Below are 24,934 nucleotides of genomic sequence, written 5' to 3'. Positions count from 1 at the left end.
TCTTCAAGAAAAAACTACCACGAGTTCACTGGGAAATGTGCTATGAGGAAATGGGCAGAAAGAAGATACAACATGAGACTTGGATTGTGGCGATCCATGCAGCCAGTCACACACAGGATTGAATAGGAGTAGGATCATTATTTACAAAAGAGTGGCTCAATTCAGACTGGAAGGTTAGGTGTTCAAGTGTTGGAAGCTTCGTAAGGACACATTTCAGAAAATGACATCTACCATGGACTCTCATTACATATAGCAGGTATCTTACCCCAGTTGGGCGTAAATATCACAGAAATAGAAATGTATTTTCTCACCGTCCCGGAGACTGGAAGTATAAGTGTAGGGTGCCAGAACCATCAGGTTCTGGTGAGACCCTCTTCCTGAGTTGCAAACAGGAAGCTTCTCATTGTGTCCCCACATGGCCTTTCTTCAATATCGCTCACATGGAGAAAAAGGTCTCTCTCTTCCTCTTCTTACTATATAAGGCCACCGAGCCTATCAGATTAGGACCTTACCCTTATGAACTCATTTAACCTTAATTAACTCCTAAAAGCCCTGTCTTCAAATACAATCAGATTGGGGGTTAGGGCTTCAACATATGAATTTGGGAAGGACACCGTTCAGTTCAGAGCACCAGGTGTCAGTTACCAGGAGTCAAGAGAAAGAGCTACAGCTCGGTGGTGCATGGAAAATGGCTGGCAGGCTTCAGGAGCCAGAAACCGGATGTGGGTCCTTATCCTCGCTCTGCCAGCAATCGAAGCTGAGCCTGGTTACTTCATCAGACCTCTAAGGAAGTGTTCTGTGTAAGGTATCGCTTATAACTGTAGACACTGCTATAAGACTGAAAAGAAATGCAAAGTCTCAGATTAAAAGTTTTTCCCCAAAACAGTTATTTGATTCAGTTTCATTCTTGTTCTCCTCCAAATTGATGTGCAAATTAGAAATGCTTATGGATATTTTATTTATATTGAATACTATTGAATACATGGTGATCATGTAATCACACAGTTTTACTTGTTTGTTATTTATATTTTTAGTAAGCTGGTTATAGGCATAGACCAGACCTCTGTCTTATTAAAAACTAGAGGCCCGGTGCAAAAAATTCAGGGGGGCTTAGCCTGGCCTGAACACTCTCACAGTCCGAGAGCCCTTGGGTGATGTCCTACTGATGACTTAGGCCTGCTCAGCTGGCAGTCAGACATCCTAGCGCTGCCTCAGAGACTGGAGAGGCTCCTGCCACCTCTGCTGCGCTCGCCAGCCTGTGAGCCCGGCTCTGGCTGAGTGGAGCTCCCCTTGCGGGAGTGCACTGACCACCAGGGGGCAGCTCCTGCATTGAGCATCTGCCCCCTGATGGTCAGTGTGCATCATAGCGACCGGTCATTCTGCTGTTTGGTCAATTCGCATATTAGCCTTTTATTATATAGGATCAAACTTTTGCCAATGTTTCAAATCTCTTTGACTTTTTAAATTTTGTCTAAATGTTTCTAAAGAAGTCTAGAATGTTTCAGTCTTCCAAGAAAAATAACAAAAAAATGATGATTTCTTGAAGAATTGTTATTGTTTAAATTATAATATTTATTTGTAATTAATAGAATATGCAAAAGTTATTCTCATTATGGATAAATATTCTTGAAAACTTGGTATATTAAATCAATCAGATCCAAGCAGTAGGTTTCTCCTAAATGCAATTCCATGCACTGTACTATGTCAGAAGAACAAAAAAATAATCCTGGACGCTTCTTTTAAAATAACCAGTTAAGGTGAGACCGCTAATACCATCTTCTACTACTTGTTTTCAAGGGAAGCATTATGAAGTAGTCCACCTCCACTGTAAGTATAGGAGAAAAGCAGGACAGGAGAAGTCTGAAATATATATCCAAGAATCATATTGTATTTGATTGAATTCAACTTAACACATAGAATGCTGCCTCTGGGGTATACATGGAGGCAACAGTGAGGCGCCTCCCAGTGAGGATAGCTTAGTAAGTTTCTATCAATTAAGAATGTGATTAGTCGTCTGTTTAGTACATTTCAGCAATACCATCTGGTAGCCATTGGATACATGGGCCTGTGGACATATTTTATTTTGCCATCATTGTGTTGGTCCACATATGATTAAGAAAAAAATAAAATGAATAAAGAGCCAACACTTAAGTGTTTGGATATCTCTTGAGAAACTAAAAGGTTTAGGATCTTATGCCCACATTCCCCCATGGCCTCATCAGGCTTGGCGTTCTCCTCTGACTGCCACAGTCCCCTGTGCATGACTTTCTTATATCCTGGAAGAAATTCCCTGCAATAAATCATGTCACACATGCTTCTGTCTCTTTTTAACACCAGCTTGACCCCAAAGACTCAACAAAACAAAATCTGAGTATCGATCCAGTGATCATCTTTAATATGAGACTTGCAGACGAGTTTCAGAACACTCAGAGTCCAAACAAGGCAATTTTAGTGAAATATCAGGAAAACGAATTTGGAATGTGCTAGTAATTTAGGAAGTGGAAACCTAATCTCTCCATGTGGGATTCTCTGAAATGAAAGGGGGTAATCAATCTGAAGTTCAAAAAAAAAAATGGAATTCAATTACTTCATGCTAGAAGTAGACAGATCTACAATCCATCAAAAGAATGAAAAGAGAAAATTCCAGATTGATCACATGCAGGGGAGCTGGGAACCAGGTCTCTCCTGGTCCCCAAAGGGAGGTTAGGGCCTTCCTGTTAAAGGAAGCCTGGGGCCATGGGTAATTCGCCATTGAGTAGTGGGTGCAAAACCCTGAAGGTCCCAGTGCCTTCTTAAGCCTCATTCCTTGTTTGCTTCTGATATCCCCAATGGCCCTGCCCATCTAGAAGTATTACGATGCCTGCTGTCAACTGACAAAGCCCAGTTGGCACTCAGGGTGGGTAGGTTCACAGCTATGGCATCAGGCCTTCTGTCATCACTGGCATGAATAGAAATGATTAAGGTGCATTCTTTTCTCTGTCTCCTCACACATGTGCTTTTGCAGCATTTCAACCTGGGGTGCCTGACACGAGAAGCAGACAGAAAGGCAGCAAAGTGGATAAAAACTGCCACAGTAGAAGCAAAATGACTGGAGTAAGGGCAGAAGGTGCAGCAGCTTGCTAAGCCAAAGGGTACCTTTCCTGCAAGTGCACCCTGGCCTTTGCAAACTGCTGGGGCTCAGCTTTGCCCTGCCCCAGAAAAGCTACACGAAGTGATGTTGCTAATATGGCTACCATCTCCTGCTATTATTTTGTATGTGGACAGACTTGAATGTGTAATTCTTCAAAAATACAGTTTAGGGGGAGTGGGGAGAGAAAATGTGTGCAGGCAGCATGAGCTTGGATCAGCACAGTAGATTGGGGTGGGGGGGCCCTCCAGGGGACACAAGCACGGTTTCCAGACAGGCACTGAGGCTGGGCCACGGTTCCTGTGTCCGAGGGAAAGGGCTTCTGCACTGTGGCCACGGGAGAAACACTGCACCTCTGTACTCACCTAATTTCTCTCATCCTTCATCTCTTCTTTTGCAGAAGAAAAGGGTATTCAGATCATTTGCGGATGAAAACAAAATTACTGCTGTACAGAGAATCCCAGTGGACACACTATAATCACACCCCACTTTACTACTCACTTTAATGTGAACATGGCCAACAGCAATGTCAGGCTTGTGCTGGTGATCTACTCCTAGTTCTTGTCACATTCTATTTTACTTTTAACCCAGTCCACGAGTCCATGTTTTCTTGGTCATAAAGGAAGTAAAGTCTCTCTATCCTTTCTGGGTTTTATGTCAAACTGTCCATTAAATACTACCCTCCCTGCATCCAATAATTTTGCTTTGAATCGATGGAAATTTTATGAGCATCAGTAAAATATCTGGCCTTGTTTCCTCCTTCAAGGAGGTTGTCATCTGAGTCAGATTTCCCTAGATCAGGTCTTTTGAAATAGTCTGGTCATATCATGGCCATGTGGTTTGGAGTGATATCCACAGGGTTTCATTGCCAAACCATGATTCAAATAGAGAGGCCCTCTCACTTATTCTAGGAAAGAATCTACTTTATACCTCTCCCGTGGGGTTGCAATAATGATAACATGCCGAATGGTTTCAGAGTACACCCACTGTTAGTAGGCTGTGAGTTTCTAGTCAAGAGAAATACTTGGTTGAGAGTATTTCTTCATTTGCTATAAAGAAAAATGAGGGACCATAGTGATTGGAACAGACACAAGGAGCAAGCCTCATGGCGGGGGTGCCTGTGCGGAAAGGGGTACACGAAGCGAAGAGAATAAGAGAACCTCATTGGATCTGCCCCATTGTCACGAGTCCACCATCATATCTCCTGTCCAGTTTTCATAATTTCTGATTCCCATTATTTAAAAAATCTATTGTGCTTTGATTCCTTTTACAGTGTGTCCTCATCTTCCAGAGCCATAATCTGAAAAGTATAATTAAAGCTTAAACTGCTCACTGAAGTAAAAGGGAGTGTTAGCCAGTTTTCCAGGTAGCTTTATAATTTTTATTAGAAGCCCCATGCATGAATTAGTGCACCAGTGGGGTCCCTCAGCCTGGCCTGCGGGATTGGCCAAAACCGGCTCTCTGACATCCCCCAAGGGGTGCTGGATTGAGAGAGAGAGGAGGCCAGGCCAAGGGACCCAACCAGTGCACAAGCGGGGTAGGGAAGGGGGGAGGGTTAGGGCGGGAGAGGGGATGCGGGAGGTTGGCCAGCTAGGGATGGACCACTGGAAGGCTCAGGGCATGTCCAGCCCATCTCACTCAGTCCTGATCAGCTGAACTCTAGCAGCAAGCTAACCTACCAGTAGGAGCGTCTGCCCCCTGGTGGTCAGTGCATGTCACAGCAAGCGGTTGAATGGCCTTAGCATATCATTAGCATATTATGCTTTGATTGGTTGAACAGCCGACCAGATGACTGTACACTTAGCATATTAGGCTTTTATTATATAGGACTGTTGTCCTCATGAAATAAAAACGCAAAACATGTTGGTTGAATTAACTGAGGGAAAGAAGGCCCCCAATGCAAGTGTAACTAGGTGTCTGGTAGATGGGGCTGTCCAAGCCACCATTTATTTTCTCCACAGAGGCAATTCTTATTTACCATGATTAGGAATGATGCACACAGGTGTGTGTGCGTGCACATACATACACATAAAACATAGATACACACACAAATATACATTTACAAATTACTAGAACTTGTATTTACAGACTCAAAAAAACAACAACCCTCTAGTATATAGCAGCCCTGCCTACACAGGAGGATTATTAAAACCACGGGCTACAATGCCAAGTTCTTCGATTTTAATTCTGCATCTGCAGCCCAAAGGAAGACAGTGATGCATTGGGATGGTGGCCCTGAGCTGACAGAGGATCACGGGCAGAAGGCACTGCTAGTGCCGGAAGAGAAGGGAACAAAGTAGAAAATGACTGCTGGTCCCAGATTCTGCTTCCCCGCTGACTCACTCCTTGCTTTGTTTCAAAGTGGGAAAGCACTTCCTCTTCAGAGCCCCTTTGTCACTGACATTTGAAAAGTCGGTAGAAAATCAGGAAGAACAGTCTCACAGTCATTTACCATTTACTGTAATTTGCATTCACAAGTGATCAGCAACTAAAAAAGTTTATAGTTTCTTTTGAAAATGTTTAAACATTTTTCTTAAGTAGATAAAAATGCAGAGATTTTTTTTTTCTTTTGCCCTTTTATGCAAGTAACTTCATATGCAGAATATATTGCATTCTCTTTTTAACATAAGGCAAGAAATACACATTTACAAAGCAAAAATGTTTTAAAATCCTTGAAGTGGCAGTTATGATTGTTCAACAACACAATGCGTAAACAAAGCATGTCAACTACATTCTAAATCTGCTCAGACCATAGCAAACCTATTCAATGAGGCAAAATAATGTTTTGACCAACACGACAAAAGTGATTTTGGTTAACACTTAAGATCTTTGTGGACCAATAAGTAACCGAACCTTAGCTGTTTGTTAACGTCTGCTGCTGTAACGGATTCCTGTTGGGGAAGGGATGTTTGCAGGAGAGAGAAGAGAGGCTTTTGAATGCACTGATTATTTTTTTTGTTTAGGTTTATGATGAAAAATATTTCTTTGCATAGAGTTTTTGAGGGACAGCAAATATATAGAGTTGTCTAAAGTTTGTTTACCTTTAAAAGATAATTTTACTATCATGAGGTCCAAATAGTAAAAAGATAAAAATTTCTAAAGGATACTTATTATTTTGGTCTAGCATATTTTTCTATTTATTCATAGAGCTATCTTCTTACTCTTTGAATTACATTTTTACCATTTGAATACGACACTCTTCTTTTCTGGTAAAAATTAACCCCCTTGGGTTGTAAAAATAAGAAAGCAATATCTGATTACTCATTGAATAGAGAAAGATAAAAAGAATTAGTTGTTCAATTGGTATTCAAGCAAGAGAAAGTGATTGTTTATGCTAGGTTGTTAAGATAACAGATCCTTCTATCATACTATTTACAATGGACAAATTAACTGTTTTAAGTTTCTTTTGAAGATTTGTTAGTGTTTCCTGTAAATATTTTCAAAACATGAAATTTTAAATGATCTTTTACTTAATACTAGTTTTAAATGACAGAATAGTAAAGATTACACACAAATATGAAAACTGTGCAAAGCATGATAAACAAAGAAAATTGAAGAATATTATAATCTGAATTTTCTTACAGAAAGAAGTCTGAGAATTATAAATCATTAAATTCATCTTTGAAAATGATAAAATTGTCCAGACTAGAATCCATGAAACCCTAACAGTTTAGGCAGCATTATCTTTTTGTTAGAAATCCTATCATAAGATGAAATAATTTTAGTTTTGGAAGTACCTAAAAGACTTTCTTAATAAAAGGTGCTGTAGCTAAATAAAAATTTTAAGTTAAACAGATAGAAATCCACTCTGCAAGCTATTCTTACATATTCCTTTGGTCACAAGTGGGATCAACATTGTGAATCCAAAAACAATATGGATAGATACATGACTGATTGATAGGTATTGTCTAAAAGAGGAATGATAATATGTTCTATAGTTTTGTTCTTTAAACTAGAGATACTGTAAATATATGAAGCTTACAAAAAAAGCTAGATATTATTTGTAAAAGAGGAATAGTATCAGCAGTGTTTAATTCATTCACTCAATTCAGTACCATGGATTCCAAACTATTATTTCAATTTAATAGCTCAGGCTTGAAACATTATGTAGAAAATAGCTCAAAACAACTGTTCCCAAGGGCTGCAAAGTTCAATTCTTCTCTTGACTCTAGACAGATTCAGACATCTATGCATTGCTGGTCTATGCATTGCTGGGTCATGAACAAAATGGTTTGCTTTTAGGGATACACAAAAAGAAAATTAAGGCAGTCTCTTTTCATTCTGAATGTTGCCACCCATTCTTAAAAAGACCTTCAGACATTTGATGCCTTTCTTAATAGAATGGCATATTACAAATTTGTTTATGACAAATGCAAAAGCAGTGACTATGAATATACACGTGCATGCTTTGTTTTAAAGAGAACCTTATCTACCTTAAAGTGCTTCAGAAATACAAGGTGTAGCAGAAATCCTGTGCACACTCAGGAAAGTATATTATTCCTCATTGCTTAACACAGAAATATAATTTTTCATCCCTTAAGTTTAAATAATCAGAAAATGTAAACTGTCTTCTCTATTTGTAATGGCCCACTTTTGTGTAGACCAAGCATGTCAAACTTGCGGGCTGCATGCGGCCCAAACGAATATTTCTGTGGCCCAGCTAATATAACGGTGTGAGCAGTTATTTACAGTTACGAAAGGAAATAAGTCTCCTGTCAGATCCAGAATTACTGACATTCACCTTGGGTCAGTTTTGAAAGTAATCACTGCGAACAAGATTTCCCCCGAAAGAGGAAAGACAGTAGCAGAGAAGAGATGCCAAGTGTCAGGAAAAAAAACATTAATGTTATCATTGCTCTTGTTCTTTTTTTTTTGTATCATACTTTTCAAACTAAATCTACGTTTCTATGAAAATTGAAGCTTTTGTTTTTTTTGCAGCCCACATAAACTTAAACCTTACTTATTTGGCCCGTGTTAGCCTTTGAGTTTGACATGCTTGGTGTACTGGTAGACCTAATAGTCTTTCCATCTAAGTCACAACACTTGACAAAGACACATGAGACACTTTGGACAAAGGTCCATAGAAGCTACTGTGTATCACATAAAATAACAGAATATCATTGATTATCATAAGCCTATATTCCTTATTTTTTCAATGAATTGGTGCTAAATTATAGAGCACTCATTAATTTCTGAGGGAAGACAAAGACTTCATGTGATTTAGTGTATCAAATTGGTATTAGCATTTCTAAAAATTAAGTAAGCTCATGTCATAAGGGCTGGCAGATTCAAGATACTACAAATCTTCACGGGAGTAAGTAGTAGCCCTAATATTCCCCCAGATGTAGTAATAAAATCATGCTGTTGACATGCCTGTACCCACTCAGATCTGTTTTAGTCTTTGAACTACAGTTACTTTTTATTACTCTATTTATGATTCTGAAAAAATCACAGAGAAAAACTAGTTGGTAAAACATGATGCATTAATATAGAATAGGACTGTCTACTGCAGTGATGGCGAACCTTTTGAGCTCGGCGTGTCAGCATTTTGAAAAACCCTAACTTAACTCTGGTGCCGTGTCACATATAGAAATTTTTTGATATTTGCAACCATATTAAAACAAAGATTTATATTTTTGATATTTATTTTATATACTTAAATGCCATTTAACAAAGAAAAATCAACCAAAAAAATGAGTTCGCGTGTCACCTCTGACACACGTGTCATCGGTTCGCCATCACTGGTCTAGTGCAATGACCCCAGAAGCTCTCCCTTTGCTCTCCAGAAACCAGACAGCTAAGGACATAGTTGAAGGGAAGTAGAGTTTGCCACCCCAAAATATGCCTTTTGGGATACTAGTTATTTTAAGCTGGTTATTTTTAAGAAACCAAAGACTCAGAAACACACCTCTGTCCTTCCTCTTTAATGCCTAAAAGGAATTTAGATAGAGGACCTGCTCCAGAAAGTGAGATTTAATCACAGATACCTATCCTATCTAATTAAGAAGGAATATGCTAATTGACTGCCCCACCCTCAAAGATGGTGGCACCCACAGCCACAAGATGGCAGCGCCCAGTCCCCTTAACCCTGCCAGGGCCTTGCCGCATGCCTGCCTCGGAGTCCCCCAGGTCCCTCAGCCCCCCAGCCACCCAGGGCCGGACTGAGGTGCAGGCAAGCCTTGGATGGTGGCTGCCTAGCCTCCCAGGGCTGCCTGAGGCTCAGGTAACCAGGGCTGCCCGAGGCTTGTGCTGCTGGCAGTGGCAGCAGCAGAGGTGTGATGGGGGCGTCGCCTTCTCCTGATCACCAGTCGCCTCCCGCCCCTGAGGGCTCCCGGACTGTGAGAGGGGGCAGGCTGGACTGAGGGACACCCCCCTCCAGTGCAGGAATTTTCATGCACTGGGCCTCTAGTAGTTTAATATAAGCTAAGTGTGATAGGGAGGGACCTAGCAAGGTCCCTTTGATCAGTCTTACCTGTGTCCTATTGTCAAAGATGGCCCAGCAAACATTTGCTTTTTCATCTCCATGGGAATTGCCTTCCTGCTCTTTGAGGTCCCAAACCACAACCCATCTCCTCTCCTCCTTAGCTTGAGATGGCATAGAAGCCCTTAAATGCCCACTCTGTTTGTGGGTTTCATGTTCTTAGGAAACCCCTGTATATAATAACACATTTGACAGTTTCTTTCTGTTAATTTATTTCATATTATTGATTGTTAGTCCAGCCTGGAGAACTTTTAAGCACAGGAGGACAATCATTTTTCTGTCCCCACAAAAGGTTATGCTCTGTGCGCTGATATTGAACGCATTGTTCCATGGGACCTGAAAGCCCCAACCCCGCTCTTGGAGACGACATTTTCTAGCACTTCTGAAACTGCTGGCAGGCAAGCCTGGGCTGCATGGAGCTTGATCCTTGAATGTTTATTTCCCCTGCACAACGCCTTTCACATGCTTGTCCCACAAAGAGGAAAAGCAAAGGGGACACCTCCCGCCCTGGAGCACTATGGTGGCCAGAACAGGGTCCGTGAGCATCTGCTGGCTTTCCTGCTCCTGGGTTCCAGCCCACACTTAGTGGCCACTTGCTCCTTCACCCTGAACCCTTTGCACAGCATATAAAACTGGATTATCAAACCAATCAATCTGCTTTTCAGCATGAGTTTTTAAAATCAATTAAAGATCTAGACCTATGACACTGGTCTGTACTATAATTTTTTAATTGAAAATAGTAATTTTCATGAAAGTGTATTTTAAATTTCCCGTTGAAAGTTAGTTTGGGCAAAGAAGAAAAATGAGATTGCAATTAGATAGAATAGAAATTCAACTGATTAATAGTTACCTGGTGTTTCCTATATTAGAAGTCTCCTATCACTGTCACTAGTTAGTGCAAAGAGAGGCAGAGGATATAACAGGGTCCCCATGAGTGGCTAAGAAACTGAGGCTGGAAAAACTGAGTGCAAATATTCTCAGAATTAATCTCAGGGTCCTGGTGGGGGAGGTTAAATATAATATTTCTCTCTATACATGGAGAATTCAAATATAGTTTTCACTCTGGAACATAATTCTGGTTCTGCAAATAATTTATATGACTAACACACTTAATAATTTTACACCCTGTATACATCATTTTGAAGACTATTTCCATGCCAAAACTATGTTAACTTAATTAGCTCATGAGGAAGCATCGTGAGACAATGCAGTTATTCTTTATGTAACTCTGTGAAGGACAGTTATGAATCTTCTTCCATTTTTGTTTCAATAAAGACCTGACATGTCAAGCTAAGAATAATATATAACTGAGCAAGATATATGATACCCTATTTTAATCCTCATTATCTTTTCAGAGGATGAGCAATCATTGCAGATCACGTCTGTCTGCTATTTTCAGAGCATTTTCTTCTTTGAAAACTAAAAGTCCTTATCAATATTCCGTAAGAAAATGAATGGGATTAAATAAGAAGTTTAAAAAAACTACATGTTTTTGCCAATTACCAAAACAGAAGAAAATGAAATAGATTTTGTTGTCAGCTGACATACAATCTCTGGCAATGCAGAGTTGAGGACATAAGGCCAGTTCCCAACCCATGTGAAGTGGGTGCTGTCACACTTGTGGCTGACCACACAGCCGGGGAGGCAATTGACCCTCAGAGTCAAGCAAGCACCAGAAGGTTGGGCAATACTTTGGTCCCGGCAGTTAATGTAAGTTAATAATTAGAAATCTAAGTCTTTCTCAAATTTTTATGCTTATCCACAGCCTTTTCCCTAACTTCCTTCTCATGTTACTCCACAATTCTCATCTAAAGTTAATTTATCTTTCCATCCCTAGATGTGAGCTGCCTCTTCCAACCCCAACTCAGACCCCCATAGCAATATTTTAGGAACATCAATGGAATCTTGCCTGATCCTATTTCAGATATTTTAGTGGCTTCCAAGTACCTTTCTGATGAATCCAAAACACCTTAACACAGTGTTGTGAACTGAGTTTTGTGTCCCTCCCCTCAACCCCCAAAATTCATATGTTGAAATCCTAACCCCCCCAATGTGATCATATTAGAAAGTGGGACCTTTGGGAGATGATTAGGTCATGAGGGTGGAGCCCCCATAAATGGAATTAGTGCCTTTCTAAAAGAGGCCCCAGAGAGCTTTCTAGCCCTTTCAGCCATGTGAGGACTCGGTAGAATAATGGCCATTTATCAACCAGGAACAGGCTCTCACCAGACACCAGATCCTCCAGCACCCCTGATCTTGGACTTCTCTGTCTGCAGAAGTGTGAGAAATAAGTATTTGTTGTGTAAGCCAAATCTGTGTGAAACTCACTGTCTAGAAATATCTGACACATGGCTACCTTCTAACTCTTTCTTTCTGACTTGGTTCATATGCCCTCATATCTTTCTCATCTTTTGTGGAAGCCAATCCGACACCAACATGCATTTGGGAAATTTCAATTCACTCTTGAGTCAAATAAGTGTGTTCCTTCAGGACTAATCTTAGAATTCCCTTGCACAGCTTTCTGCTTCTGCAACCACATACTAAAGCCTCTGAGAGTTTAACACCCCCTAAAATGGAAATGTTTCATTAAGAAAAACCAACACCAGCTTTTCACATTCATAATAAATATAATAACAGAGCTGTTCAGTATCAGGTGGTACTTTTTCCTTTTGGAAAAATGTCACAAATGTGAATGGTCACATTCTTCCCAGATGAAAGTCTCCTCTTCCATGAGATCACTAAACAGAATAGTGGCCTAGAAAGAATCAGGACAGCAGTATTCTGCCAGTTTCCATTACTCTCTTTCTGTGAAATGGGATAATGTGTTTTATTACCACCTTACATTTTTATTCATTATTGTTGCCATTAGACCTCTGAGACACAGGAGCGGTAGGATTTTCATTTACTGAGAATATTCTGATGTATTCTCTATACTGCAAATATACCATGGACATTCTGCCCAGATGGGACATAATGGGATTTGCCTTTTTCTTTGTAATATAACCATCAAAGCAACCATACTCTTTTTTTTTTTTTTTTAGATTAAGCATTTGACAGTGACTTCTTTCCTTTCAAATGCATTACCTAGTGAGAAAGTGTGATAAAATATTAGCACATACATGATAACCATGTGTTCACCAATTAGCAATTGCTAACTTTTTAGAGAAACATATTGTGCAAGTTGTAAAAATAAGATGCAGACACACTGGACAAATGTAGACCCCCCAACAGAAGATCAGAGAGTTTTCCCATAGGCAGTGAAGAGAAAAATGATTGAGCTCTAGTGTTTAGCTACACTTATCACACATATTTGGTGACCATTCTCCATAGCACCTCCTCAGATAAGAGAAACATGCATGATTCAAGAATTACCGAAGATACCTGCAGTTTCTAATTTGGTACCAGAATGAGAAATCCATGAGACACGTTGATAGTAAGCAACTCTATCTAAGGTTTTTTGGAACCTTTCTATCCTCAAAACCACTAGGTAAATCTACCTGGTACTCTAACTCCTTGCAACTCGAAGTGTAGCCTGTGGTCTAGACACATCTGCATCACCTGAGAGGCACTGGTCAAGCTCACAATTTCTGAGTCAGTTTGGAACATAAAGCTACACTTATACAATCCATAAGCCCTATTTTAAATCTTCCCTTCTTCAAGTCATCCAGGTGCTTTTCAATCAAGAAAAAAATATCACATGTAATTATCCTTTTCAATGATTAATCAAAGAACTTATATGCATATATGCATAACCCATGCTAACAGACAATAGTGGGGTGAAGGCCTCAGATGGGGGTTTGGAGTGGGGTGGAAAGGGTCAATGGGGGAAAAATACCTTCAATAATAAAGATAAAATAAATTTAAAAATAAATTAAAACCAAATAAATAAATGTTTTAAAAAAATCCTTTTCAGGAACACTTCCATTGTCCCAAGAGAGGGAATATAAAGCTCCATATGAATAAGTGTTAAAAAACACATATTTGGTTTAGTGTGTTAGGAAGGAATTCGGGGTTGATTTATGTCAAGTGAAGAATAGTTAAGTTACCAACACCTTCACACAGGAATAAGATAATGCAAGTGAGCTTTATGAAACTCAGTAATTCTCACCAAACACTGACCCCTCAGGCCCTCTCGGTTCTATAAGGCACTTCTGATGCTCTGAGTTCTCTGGGCAGCCAGTGGCGAGGTGAAGATACCCAGACTGCTTGCGCATGCGTGAGTCCCTGGGGTCATGGGCTTCACTGAAGGCTGCTCAAGCAAGGCTGAGTGTGGATGGAATTCTACTTTACCTGAAAGTCCTGAAAGCCTTCATATTCCCAAAGTAATCACAAAACATAGCACAGGAATGATTGCCTTACGACACCACACTCTCAACACCTACAAATCAGAAGGCCCTGTTCTTCTCCTTGGCTAAGTGGTTACATGTCCACACAATCAGAGAAATTACAAAAAGGAAGTCTCACATGGACCAACATTCAGATCAACAGTGGCATTTGCTCACTGTTGAGTCCATGCTGGCTCAACAAGAAGTACAAATGATTTCAAGACATCTTTATATCCTCACCGGAAGAATATTTTAAAAAGGAAAACAACAAAAAAGAACGGCAACAACAAAAAACTTCAATTGGAAGAATTCTTTAGCTGGGACACTGGGTTCTACAATCCCACCATTATCTGTTCTTGTGCAGAGCCAGAAAAAATACTGTCACCAATTTAAGAGAATAACAGTCTTTGTTTCATAATGAATTTGTGCCAAAATAGTAAATATGCTATTGTCCTTTGTTTTTGCTTAGTGAAAGTGGGATATAAAGTCTAGACATGGCAGAAGTGAGGACATGCACAGGAATACCTAACGGGTGGTTTTAGTCTCAGTGGGATACAAATTACTTTAAGAACTCTGAGTACAGCCCGGGATCTCGGGCAAAATAACTCTGATTCCTGACATCGACTGTGGAAGCATCTAAAGCAGTGGTTCTCAACCTTCTGGCCCTTTAAATACAATTCCTCATGTTGTGACCCAACCATAAAATTATTTTCATTGCTACTTCATAACTGTAATGTTGTTACTGTTATGAATCGTAATGTAAATATCTGATATGCAGGATGGTCTTAGGTGACCCCTGTGAAAGGGTTGTTCGACCGCCAAAGGGGTCGCGACCCACAGGTTGAGAACCGCTGCTCTAAAGGAAAAAGTACACTGGCTTTCATGCTATTGCTTATAATCAGCTATATAGAGCAAAATGCCTATTCCTAAAAGACAAGAAAGATCTTGCCCTCCATGCCCAGCACAGAACGGTCACTCTATAAACATGTGGTTCATTTCTCTTTTTATTCCTGTTTACCTCAATCCAACAAAAGTATTTTCCCCAAAAAGAGATGCAACAATGTTCAAAAATACTATTGCAAGGGCCAGGATAAATAAACTTCGCAGAAAAGTTTCAGATGTAGGCTTTTGTTTCCAGAGTTACGGTGGTGCCAAGAGATGACTTATGGGACTTTAGATCCCCAATAATCTTCATCAGTCCCCAGAATGCCATCAAAATAAATAAACTCTCAAAATAGTGGGAGTCCTATTCATGTGCACATCTAACTTCAAGGTAAATCCCCTTCCAGCCAGACTGAAACTCTAATGCTGCTGTCATATTGCTATCTGGGTGCTGCCGCTGTCCAAAATCCTCCCGTAATCAAAGTGCCATTTATTGTTCCTTATATATTAGAGGAAGCCAAGTCCAGTAGGAAGGCTAAACCTGAGTTTACATGCGAGCTTCAGCTTCTTTACTCATTAATGGGAGTCCTTATTAAAAATGCTAAACCTGAATCTGAAACACTAAACCTGATATCGCCCTCATGTGAGTCACTGAGATTACTCAGAGAACCTGGGGATGCCGATCTCTCTAGGCTGATATAAGGACTAAGAAAAACAATATCCATGCAACACCTGGCCAATCTTAGCGCCGCTCCAGCACCCAGCAAATAGCGCCCTGCACCGTCCTTCCTTTTTCTTTTCACCGATTCAAAATCACTGACATTATGAGGTCTCCCTCTGTTAAAGTAGAAAAAGAAAAAATTGGCTGAATTACAAAATCAGAGCTATAATAGCTACTGGGCTGTATTTCGAGGAGGGCTCATACATCCTTGAGCAAAGGGCTTTTCTATTCTACAAGAGATTAGGGGGAATTCGGCATCCTGCACAGAGATCACAGAGTTCTAGGAATGTGTGCCCCCCTCTTGCCATCTCAGTGGTGCAGCTGTGTGCAGAGAGTAAACACCTCTGCTGAGCTCGCCTTTCTTTATGCTGCACCCCAGCTGAAGAGCTTCTCAGGGAAGAATAATGTTCCCTACTCTGAGTTGCTATAACAACATAGTTGCCAAAATAGCAGGCACACGGCAGGAGTCGAATAGCTTCTCAGAGAGATTGTGCGACTCCTGCTCCTGGCACACCCTCTGTGGCCTGTTAAGGGTCCTGGCTGAGGCAGCCCGGGGCCATCAGAGTCACATACTAGTTAAGGAGATGGAGAGGGGTTTTGGAAATCATTGGGCTTCCCACATACATAGAATGCCACTGGCCTGTGCTGCAGATCTTCTGAAAAGTCCTCTCGCTAATGAGGCGGCAAGTGATGCCTTGATACAATTGGCAGAACTATGTTGTATCTATTTCATGAACTTGAGTTTTTTCCTAAAGAATGAGCAGTTCACAGCAGTAAAAAAAGAATGGTGTCTGGTTCTTAAAAAGTATTAAGCATGTCACCTGAGAGAAAGTAGAAACTAAAACTTCAGATCGAAAGAGAATATACAAATGGACAATGGTCAGATCATGGATGACAAAAGAACTCTGACCCCATCCTCTAGAGCAGTGGTTCTCAACCTTCTGGCCCTTTAAATACAGTTCCTCATGTTGTGACCCAACCATAAAATTATTTTCGTTGCTACTTCATAACTGTAATGTTGCTACTGTTATGAATCGTAATGTAAATATCTGATAGGCAGGATGGTCTTAGGCGACCTCTGTGAAAGGGTCGCTCAACGGCCAAAGGGGTCGCGACCCAAAGGTTGAGAATCACTGCTCTAGAGTCCAGGGAGCCAGAACAGAAGCTTGGCAGCAACTGGCCCATGATGGGCAGGACTTGATTAATACTTCTCTATTTTTTTGTCCCTGCGTCCAACTCAGGACCAACCACAGAGAGCTGTAGATGCCCCCCTAACCAATCACAGGAAGCGTTCTCTTTTTAAATAGCCTACCTCTAGCTTCTGCAGGCCAACAATCACCAATCAGAGCTTACGTAAAGATTTCTCTTTTTTTAACTGAAAACCTTTCCCATGCCTTGACTACTTATGAGTCTCCACCAAAGGCAAGTGATGGAGGCTGGCTCCCTTGCTATTGCAAACTGAGTAAAACAGCTTCTCTTCTCATGTGGGTGGTTTTTGCTTATTTCCATAAGTGTTGTTTTTGTTATATCTAGTGTACAAACAAGATCATATTTTATGATTTGCAATGTTCAGGACTGAGGCCTCTGGGTAACCCTAAAATCTATCTAAAATATGCCCTCAGCAAACTTCCAGACTCACCAAACCCATCACCACCCGCTTCTCCTTCCTCCCTTCCCTTTCCACCTCCCGGCTCCACCCATAACAAAGAATTACTTACAGTCAGAGTGGCCAATTGTCCCAGTTTGCCCAGCACTGTCCCATTTTTAGCACGGAAAGCCCTACAAGCCAGAAAGACCCCAGCCCTGGACCCCTCAGCATGCCATGCTGTTGTTCGACTTGGCCTCTGCAGGTGAAATTCTCTCTGCCAGGGTTCTTCTCTCTCCCCACTGCCAAGTTGTCAACCTGGCGGATTCTTCTCAACCCGCCAAGACCCTGACTAGATGCCCACCCCTAGAGTTAACTTCTTTGACAACAGCCCACCTCCTAGCCCCAAGCAGATGATCACTCCCTCCTCGATGCCTGCCATGCTACAGCCTGTATATATTTCTGTACATATCGCATGGTATAGGGATGATTTGATAATGGCGAGGAGACCCTCTTACACGGTACATCCCCTGCAGTCAGGTGCTGTATTGTGTTCATCTTTGTGTTCCCCTCACTGCCTTCACCACACCAAGTCCATGCCTGTCTGTTTCATGAGTAAATGAATTTGTGGGTGATGAAATGGTTTACCTATTTATTTATTTATTTATTTAATAGAATTGTTTATTATTGGATTACTGAATATTAACAAATTAATTATTTATCAATGAATTAAATTGATCTTTAAAAAAAAAAATGGTCCAAAAGTCCTAGGTTGAGTTGAAATGACAGTACATATATATGGGTGCCTTAGCATAACTGTACTCATTAATCCATTTCAATTATTCAGGCTGTTTACCTCAATCTGGGTGGCGTTGTCCTGCCCATCATCCAACAGCAGGTCTGTGAAGCCTCGGGGCTCTGGGGAGTCTTGGCCCACGCTCGCTCGGTTCGTGTCCACAGCCTTGAGGGGATCTGTGTTCCTTTTCCACCTGTGGCTGAATGTATGTGTGTCTACTTCTATCTCCTCTTCTGCTTGGGGTAAGGCCTGAGCAACTTGGTGTTGCCAATCTGTTTGAAAGTAAATAAAACAACGAATTACTTACTTGCTATGAATCATACACATGCTATCAACTTCAGTAGGAAAAAATATCTGCTAGTCATGAAAATAGAGAACTAATTCATACCAGTGAAATCTGTTTAATGGTAATATTTTGAGTTGGTATGCACGTCTCTGAGTAGAATGCAATTTTAGGACACATCATAAGTCGTGACAGTGGTTAATGTGAAGACCCAGCAGAGTCTCTAAAACAGATGTACAGCCCTAAAGCAATGCATTTTTATTCCCTACCCTCCCCACCTTCCACAACACACTCCATAAATATTCCCCGGTTGTTCTGAGAAAACAAGCTACAATCTAGACCAAGGAATGAAAACCAAGTGATTCTCAGTCCATTTGAATATAAAAGTCAGACATTATTAACTTGTGAACTAATATCCATTTCACATGAGTTATGTTGAACAGCAGAGGGGCAATAATGTGTTTGAATGGTTTAAATAATACACAGAATGATCTTCGTGTAAATGTGCTACCCTGCTTTGTAGCTCACAAGTCAGACTTGGCTCACTGCCTAACTCATTTAATAAGCAACGCTCTCAGGAGGCATCACAAATGCTCTTGTTCACTTGTGCTGTTCTTACCTTAGAAACTTGCTGGGGTGGTAAAGAATGACAGTGATAGGCACTTAGAGAAATGAAATGGAAGGCAAGGGGATCAAATCACAAAGGTATTTTAAAGCTATCTGCAGGGACTGTCCTTGCTGACCCAGCTCATCCTGCCACTACAGGAGGGAAAATTAGATTTAATCATTAGTCCTAGTCTTTCATTTCTGTGGGTCAGCAGGGGAAGGTATACCACAAGTCTGAGAAATTCAGTTTCTGACTAGGAAGAACAGTCCTCTTCTACACAACTATTACCAAAAGATATGAAATGACAGCCTTTATAACTGGCAGGATATGACTTCAAAAAGAGCTTAAGAGAGCAGTGATTTAATCATAGCTGTGAGGTTCCTCTCAATACAAGAACATTCCAAGAAACCAAAATGTGTTTAATGTGGCTTATGATACCATTGACTCAGTTACTCAGAACTCTAATAACTAAGGTAAGGCTACCACTACTCATCACAGGAAAATAGTCTAAAATATCTCCCTTTCAACTCAAAAAAAGGTGATAATTCTTCTTGACAGAGAGACTATTCTTTGGTTTCATCATGAACTTAAAAGATCTCCTACTGCCTGATGCTTTAGTGGCTACAGCTTAGAGAGAAACACTACCACAGGGTCGGCAATCTAGAATTTTCTATGGGCTCATAGAATGATAGGATTTAAAAGAACCATGGAGAATGAAAAGGACCAAGAACTCCAGAAATGCCACAAAACTGTAGCACTATGTTCAATTCATAGAACTGTTGTAAGACCGCAAAAAGCTCATGTACGAAAAGGGTTGATTATGGTCCCTCCCACCCTCCACTACAAGAAATGTTTCCTTTTTTTTAATACTCACTTGAAAAAAAATATCTCAGGATATGATTTTATTGATTTTAGAGAGAAAGGAAGGGGGGAGAGAAACATAGATATGAGAGAGAAACATCCACTGGTTGCCTCCAGTATGTGCCCTTACGGGGGATTGAATTTGCAGCAAGCTAGGTATGTACTCTGATCAGGAATTGAAACCTCAACCCTTTGGTGCATAGGACAACACTCCAGCCAACTGAGCCACCTAACCAGGGAGGGAAATGTTTGTTTTTTAACATTGTTGTTCCCACTAGCCATTGGACAGTGCTCTGTAAATTTTTGTTGAATGAGTGAATAGGCCGATGAATTGTTGAAAGTCTCTTTGGAGCAAGAATGACAGGACTAGACAGAATTGTGTAATAAAAGAAATACTGTACAAGGATTCAGGAGACTTTGAGTGGAAATTTTAGTGTTAGGTTTGCTGGATATGGGATTGAGAATAGTTCACAAAACTCCCTGTGCTTTAGTTACCCTATATTTTAAATGGGAATGACACTATTTTACCTGAAGTAGACAGCTTTTCCTGAGGATGTGTAAGACCTATGATTCTAGGCAAAGATACAGAGAGCAGTTTTATTTGCTTCATTTATATATCCTGCCTCATTACTGAAATTTTATGAGGCAACTTACAACAAAGGTAAGCAATAAGTTTTACTACAACCAAATCAGGACCTCCTAGCACCAGGCTTAGGTTAACCTTAGGGCTGTGCAATTGCCTTGCACTAGGGGGGTGGGCATCTGAATACAAACAGTCCTGGAGGAACAACTGAAAATCTACACAGGGTCCTGGCTCAATTGTCAACCTAGATAAGCAATGTGGCAAATGTAATGCACTTTATGGAGTCAACAGTCCTAGAAACAAAGAAATATTTTTTTTTAAATCACACAAAAGGAACGGGTCCAACCAGAGGTTTTTGTTTTTGTTTTCCTTCTAGTATAATGTAAATTAGGGAAAATATACCAAAAACTTCAAAGACTTAGATTTTATTAAAATCTTCAAAACAGAATTTCAAAACAACTCTGGGTTTCTTTTAAATTAGTATTATTGCTGGATATTAATGAACTGATATTGATTTTACCACTATCTTTTCAGATGTTTATAGCACAAGATAAAATATAGTATTTTCCATGATGCCTGTCAGGCCGGTCAGTCACACCAGCTCCTGCGGCTCTGGCCCAGGGCAGGCAGTAGGTGAGATAAGCAGCACAGGAGGGGCTGTGTGCATAGGAATCCATTTCCCAACTTCCCTGAGCCCCCTTTCTCTTTCTCTCCCTGCTTTCCTACCCAAGAGAAGAAATAAAAGGGCTCTTCAAATCTCAGGAACAATGAAGTTCATATTCCCCACTGTTAAGTTAATTAAACAAGGAGGCCATTAGGATGAGGTGGTACTAATACCTTAGCAGCCTACATAGTAAGCAAACCCCAACCTGAGCCTGTAAATGCCTCAGAGTTAAGAAAGCAAACCTAAGGGCCATCAGTCACAAAGAGCCAACTCTGCTTTTCTGAATCCAGCAAATGCTGAAGCTGTAGCCAATCAAATGGTTTCCTTACTTTGCTTCCACCTTTTCTCCAGAAAAGTCTCTCCCCTAGCTCCTGTCCTTGGCGTGCTCCTAAGCCCTTCTGATTTGGTGCTGTCCCTTGGAACTGATTCTTGCTCAGGTGAACTTAAATTTTGTAATATGTCAAACATTATCTTTTTACACGGCTTACACTGAAGTTTGGGTTGTTTAATTAATGTGTCAAACTCCTGTTTTTGTAGTGACTATTCAAATTTTATTATTAAGATTACTGGGGAAGGGAAATTAACCAACAGGTAGGCCTCCCAGATGAAGCAAGAATCAATGTTTACTCCAGCACTTACAAAGGTAAGTCTGCAGATACCTGTGCAGTTTTGGTGTTGTGTTTTTTTTAGTTTTTCAGCTGTGTTTTAAATTTTTCTCTCTTGCTTTACCATAACATCAGCTAATACAATCATTGATTGGATTGTCTCCATCATGGATGGGCTTGCTCCTTCTAAAATTTGCTACCTTAAACTGGATAAACTGATAAAAATGGATCACTTGCTGCCTCCAATTGTATTTACAAAGACTAAACATAATCTAAAGAAGGACCTGAGGGTTTTCTAATGAGAAAATTTTTAATTTTTAGAGCCTGGCCTCCATGAATTTTCCTTTGGTTGCTATTTTAGACATAACTCTCTTTCTCTGGTTATGTGATGAATAAGCAAGACTGCCCAATAATGTACAGAGGATGCATTCCTATATGTTCATTATTCAGTAGACTGAAGTATAAAATTGGCTTAGATTTTGGTCCCTTTTCAGAATCATTTTTAAAGAAGATAAGACAAGTCAAAAATGGATGTTTTACAGAAATAAAGATGGAGAAAAACTGACAAAACCACAGCCTACTTATCTACACTGTGAATTATTCCTATACACTTCACAAGTTTTCAAACTCATGAAAATATTTTAAATCACCACCAAAACAAATCATTCAGAAGCAAGATGAACGATATATGTAATATAACCTTTCCCTTCCCAGCTGCAGTGAAAACAAAAGCAACAGGAGGGATCTTTGAATCATCTGTTTGAACAGATTGTATGCTTTCTGTCCACCGTATGTTAATTAAACTACCGCTGAAACCCTTCAAAGATAATGTTCTCCAACGTATTTTGCTATAGTTGTTAATCATATAACTCAACAAAACATTAAACATATCTAATGACTCCCATTTGAATATAAAGAGAGAAAACTTAAGGATGTATTTTTTGTATATAACATATATAAGTTGATCTTAACACATTCTTGAAATATTTTACTTAATTAAAATAGCTGATAAGTTATTACTGAAGAAGTCATTTCATTATATTTCAAATAGAACATCGCTATGAAATCCAATAATGCCTAGCTAATGAGTATAAAAGAAACTTATGTATATCCTTCTATCATTATTTGCAAACCTAGCAAGTCTCTTTTGTGCCATCATATACTATAAAACGAAATAATGTAAAATAATATAAAAACAATAGGGAAGAAAGCTGTGCAGGGCTATATATGTTTATATTTGTGTGCTATCCTAATGATTTTATTTAAATACCTTACATTTAATTATTATAATAGTTATATGTTGAAAACATCTTGGAACCCATTTCTTGAGGCTTGCATACAAATCATATGCACAAAACACATGGAACCACCAAGAAGTAACTACATATACTGACATGAATCTTATGTAATTAGGATCCATCCGCACCTTTTGATAAGCACTTTGGGTCTGCGCTTACCAAGAAAACAAAATCACCCCTCTGTGTCCTCTGCAGAAACACTGATATGCTTCACTGCATACAGATTTATTGGCTAGATTCATCTGAGAAAAGATAAAATTATTTGGCTAAGGTAGACTGCCATATGGCTTTGCATTTCAATTTATTGTCAAAGTGAGGAAGAAATTTTATGCAAATGATATGTCCCCGGTTATGTCCTATAATGAAGTGACTACCCAGTGGGCTTTGAGGTTTCGCTGATAGCATTATAGAGTAAGAGAGCGACAGAAGTGAAAGCATACAGAATGTTTTGTTGAGAGATATAAAAGGGCTTTAGTGGGACTTAGACATCATAATCTTTTTAAGCTCCCGATGTAATTCTTTGTACCTTCACGGGTAAGAACTACTGCTTTGGTTCTGGTCCCTCCATAGGTGCCTTACGTCACGTCATCACCACCTTTTGCCTCCAAACTGGTCTTACTGTCTTCAAACTCTTTCTTGTCCAATCCTGTTTCCTTCTACTGTTACCTGATATACTTTTCAAATGTATTCATTTATTTTTCTATTAAAACCTCTAATGGTTCCTTACCACTCACAAAACTATAAGCCACTTCATGCTCTTGTTCCAAACACTCCCTTGTCTCTGACTCCCCTCAGGCCCTGTGCTCCCACCACGCAGGATTCTCAGTAATCTCTTTACTACAATGAATAGTTACTTTTGCATGGAGACAAGCCTTTCCTCACCCCGGATTTTAGAAAATTTCAAGTTTCTTCAAGATTCAGCTCAATAATTGTCTTGTTAAATGAAGCTTCCCTTGAGTCATCCAGGCAGAGCTAATTAAGTTTTCTTCTATAATGCAATAACTCTTTTTTACCCAACTTTTGAAACACTTTTCTGCCTGTCACTTGAATGTGAGATTATGCAGAAAAGAGTTAACACAGCCTGAGACTGCTATCCACAAAAAATTGTGTTTGCGAGGCCCTTGGCTGGTGGTGAAGAAAGTAGACTTATGGCGATTCCCCCCATTTCCCTAACAGATAAGAGTGGCTCACTGTGGCTAAGCCTTGTGACTAAACAATAAGGTTTATGCTGAACACCTGCCTTCCTTCTGGGAGTCTGGAATTTTGGGAAATGCTGGACAGAAGGCAGTTATGTGCACAGCTCCCATTAAAAACCTTGGGCATTGTGTTTCTAATGACCTTCCCTGTAGACAATACTACTTCACATGTGTTGTCACAGCTTGCTGGTGGAGTGCCAGTGTGTGCTCCTGCTGAAGAGAGCTTTTGGAAACTCGCCCTGGTTCCACACAAGTGCCTTTCCCTCTGCAGATTTTGGTTATATCTCTTTTCTGTAATAAAACATAACCATGGGCACAGCTATATGCTGAGTCATGTGAGTCCTCGTAGTACATCCCCAAACCTGCCTTAAAGACGCCTGATGCAGAGACGTTTTAGAAGAGCGACTCTATCTTCCTTATATTTTTGTCCCATCAGTACAAGCACAGACACTGAAATGTAATAACTATTTAAAGGTTTTTTTATTACGAAAGAATGAATGCGTAAATGATTGGTCAGTTTGCTGCTTATTTGAGAAGTGTCTTACAAGTGATGTATGCAATTTATTGTCCGACTTCTTAGGATTTTAGCCATGTTTTTTAATAGTCAGGTAACAGGGTGGGTGAAGGAGGAAACTGTGGGAAAACAAATCTATAATAGCTCCTATTTATCTTATTTGAGTTTGATTCTAAAATAGTTGCTGGCCTGTTGAGTGATGTTCAACAACACTTAGGTTGCAGTTCATCATCTCAGCCCTTTTTCCTTTAATGGACTCAGAAAGAAATGCAACATATGTCTTTGAAGAATGGACATGGCCCAGCTAAATTGAGAAGATCTGGAGTAGATGAAACGAGAACAATTTTAAGTTAAAAGTAGAAAATAAGTGAGAATTACTCAAGAAGTTTGAAGCATAGGAGCTCAG

General features: G+C 40.0%; 1 protein-coding gene across 2 annotated transcripts in view; it reads right to left on the bottom strand.

Moving 5' to 3' along the window:
• Positions 1–24,934, bottom strand: part of PLXDC2 (plexin domain containing 2) — a 413,522-nt gene that overhangs the window by 220,931 nt on the left and 167,657 nt on the right. For both annotated transcript variants that reach the window (XM_070432569.1, XM_070432560.1), the window contains one exon: positions 17,978–18,189. In XM_070432569.1, coding sequence (XP_070288670.1) covers positions 17,978–18,189 — 212 coding nt within the window. The remainder of the gene's footprint in view (positions 1–17,977; positions 18,190–24,934) is intronic.

Source organism: Myotis yumanensis, unplaced genomic scaffold (assembly GCF_028538775.1).
Source record: "Myotis yumanensis isolate MYYU_CA2020_CCGP unplaced genomic scaffold, mMyoYum1.0.hap1 SCAF_1, whole genome shotgun sequence".
Classification (NCBI taxonomy): Eukaryota; Metazoa; Chordata; class Mammalia; order Chiroptera; family Vespertilionidae; genus Myotis; species Myotis yumanensis.
Note: the sequence above shows the minus strand (reverse complement) of the source record. Positions and strands in the feature narration are given on the sequence as shown.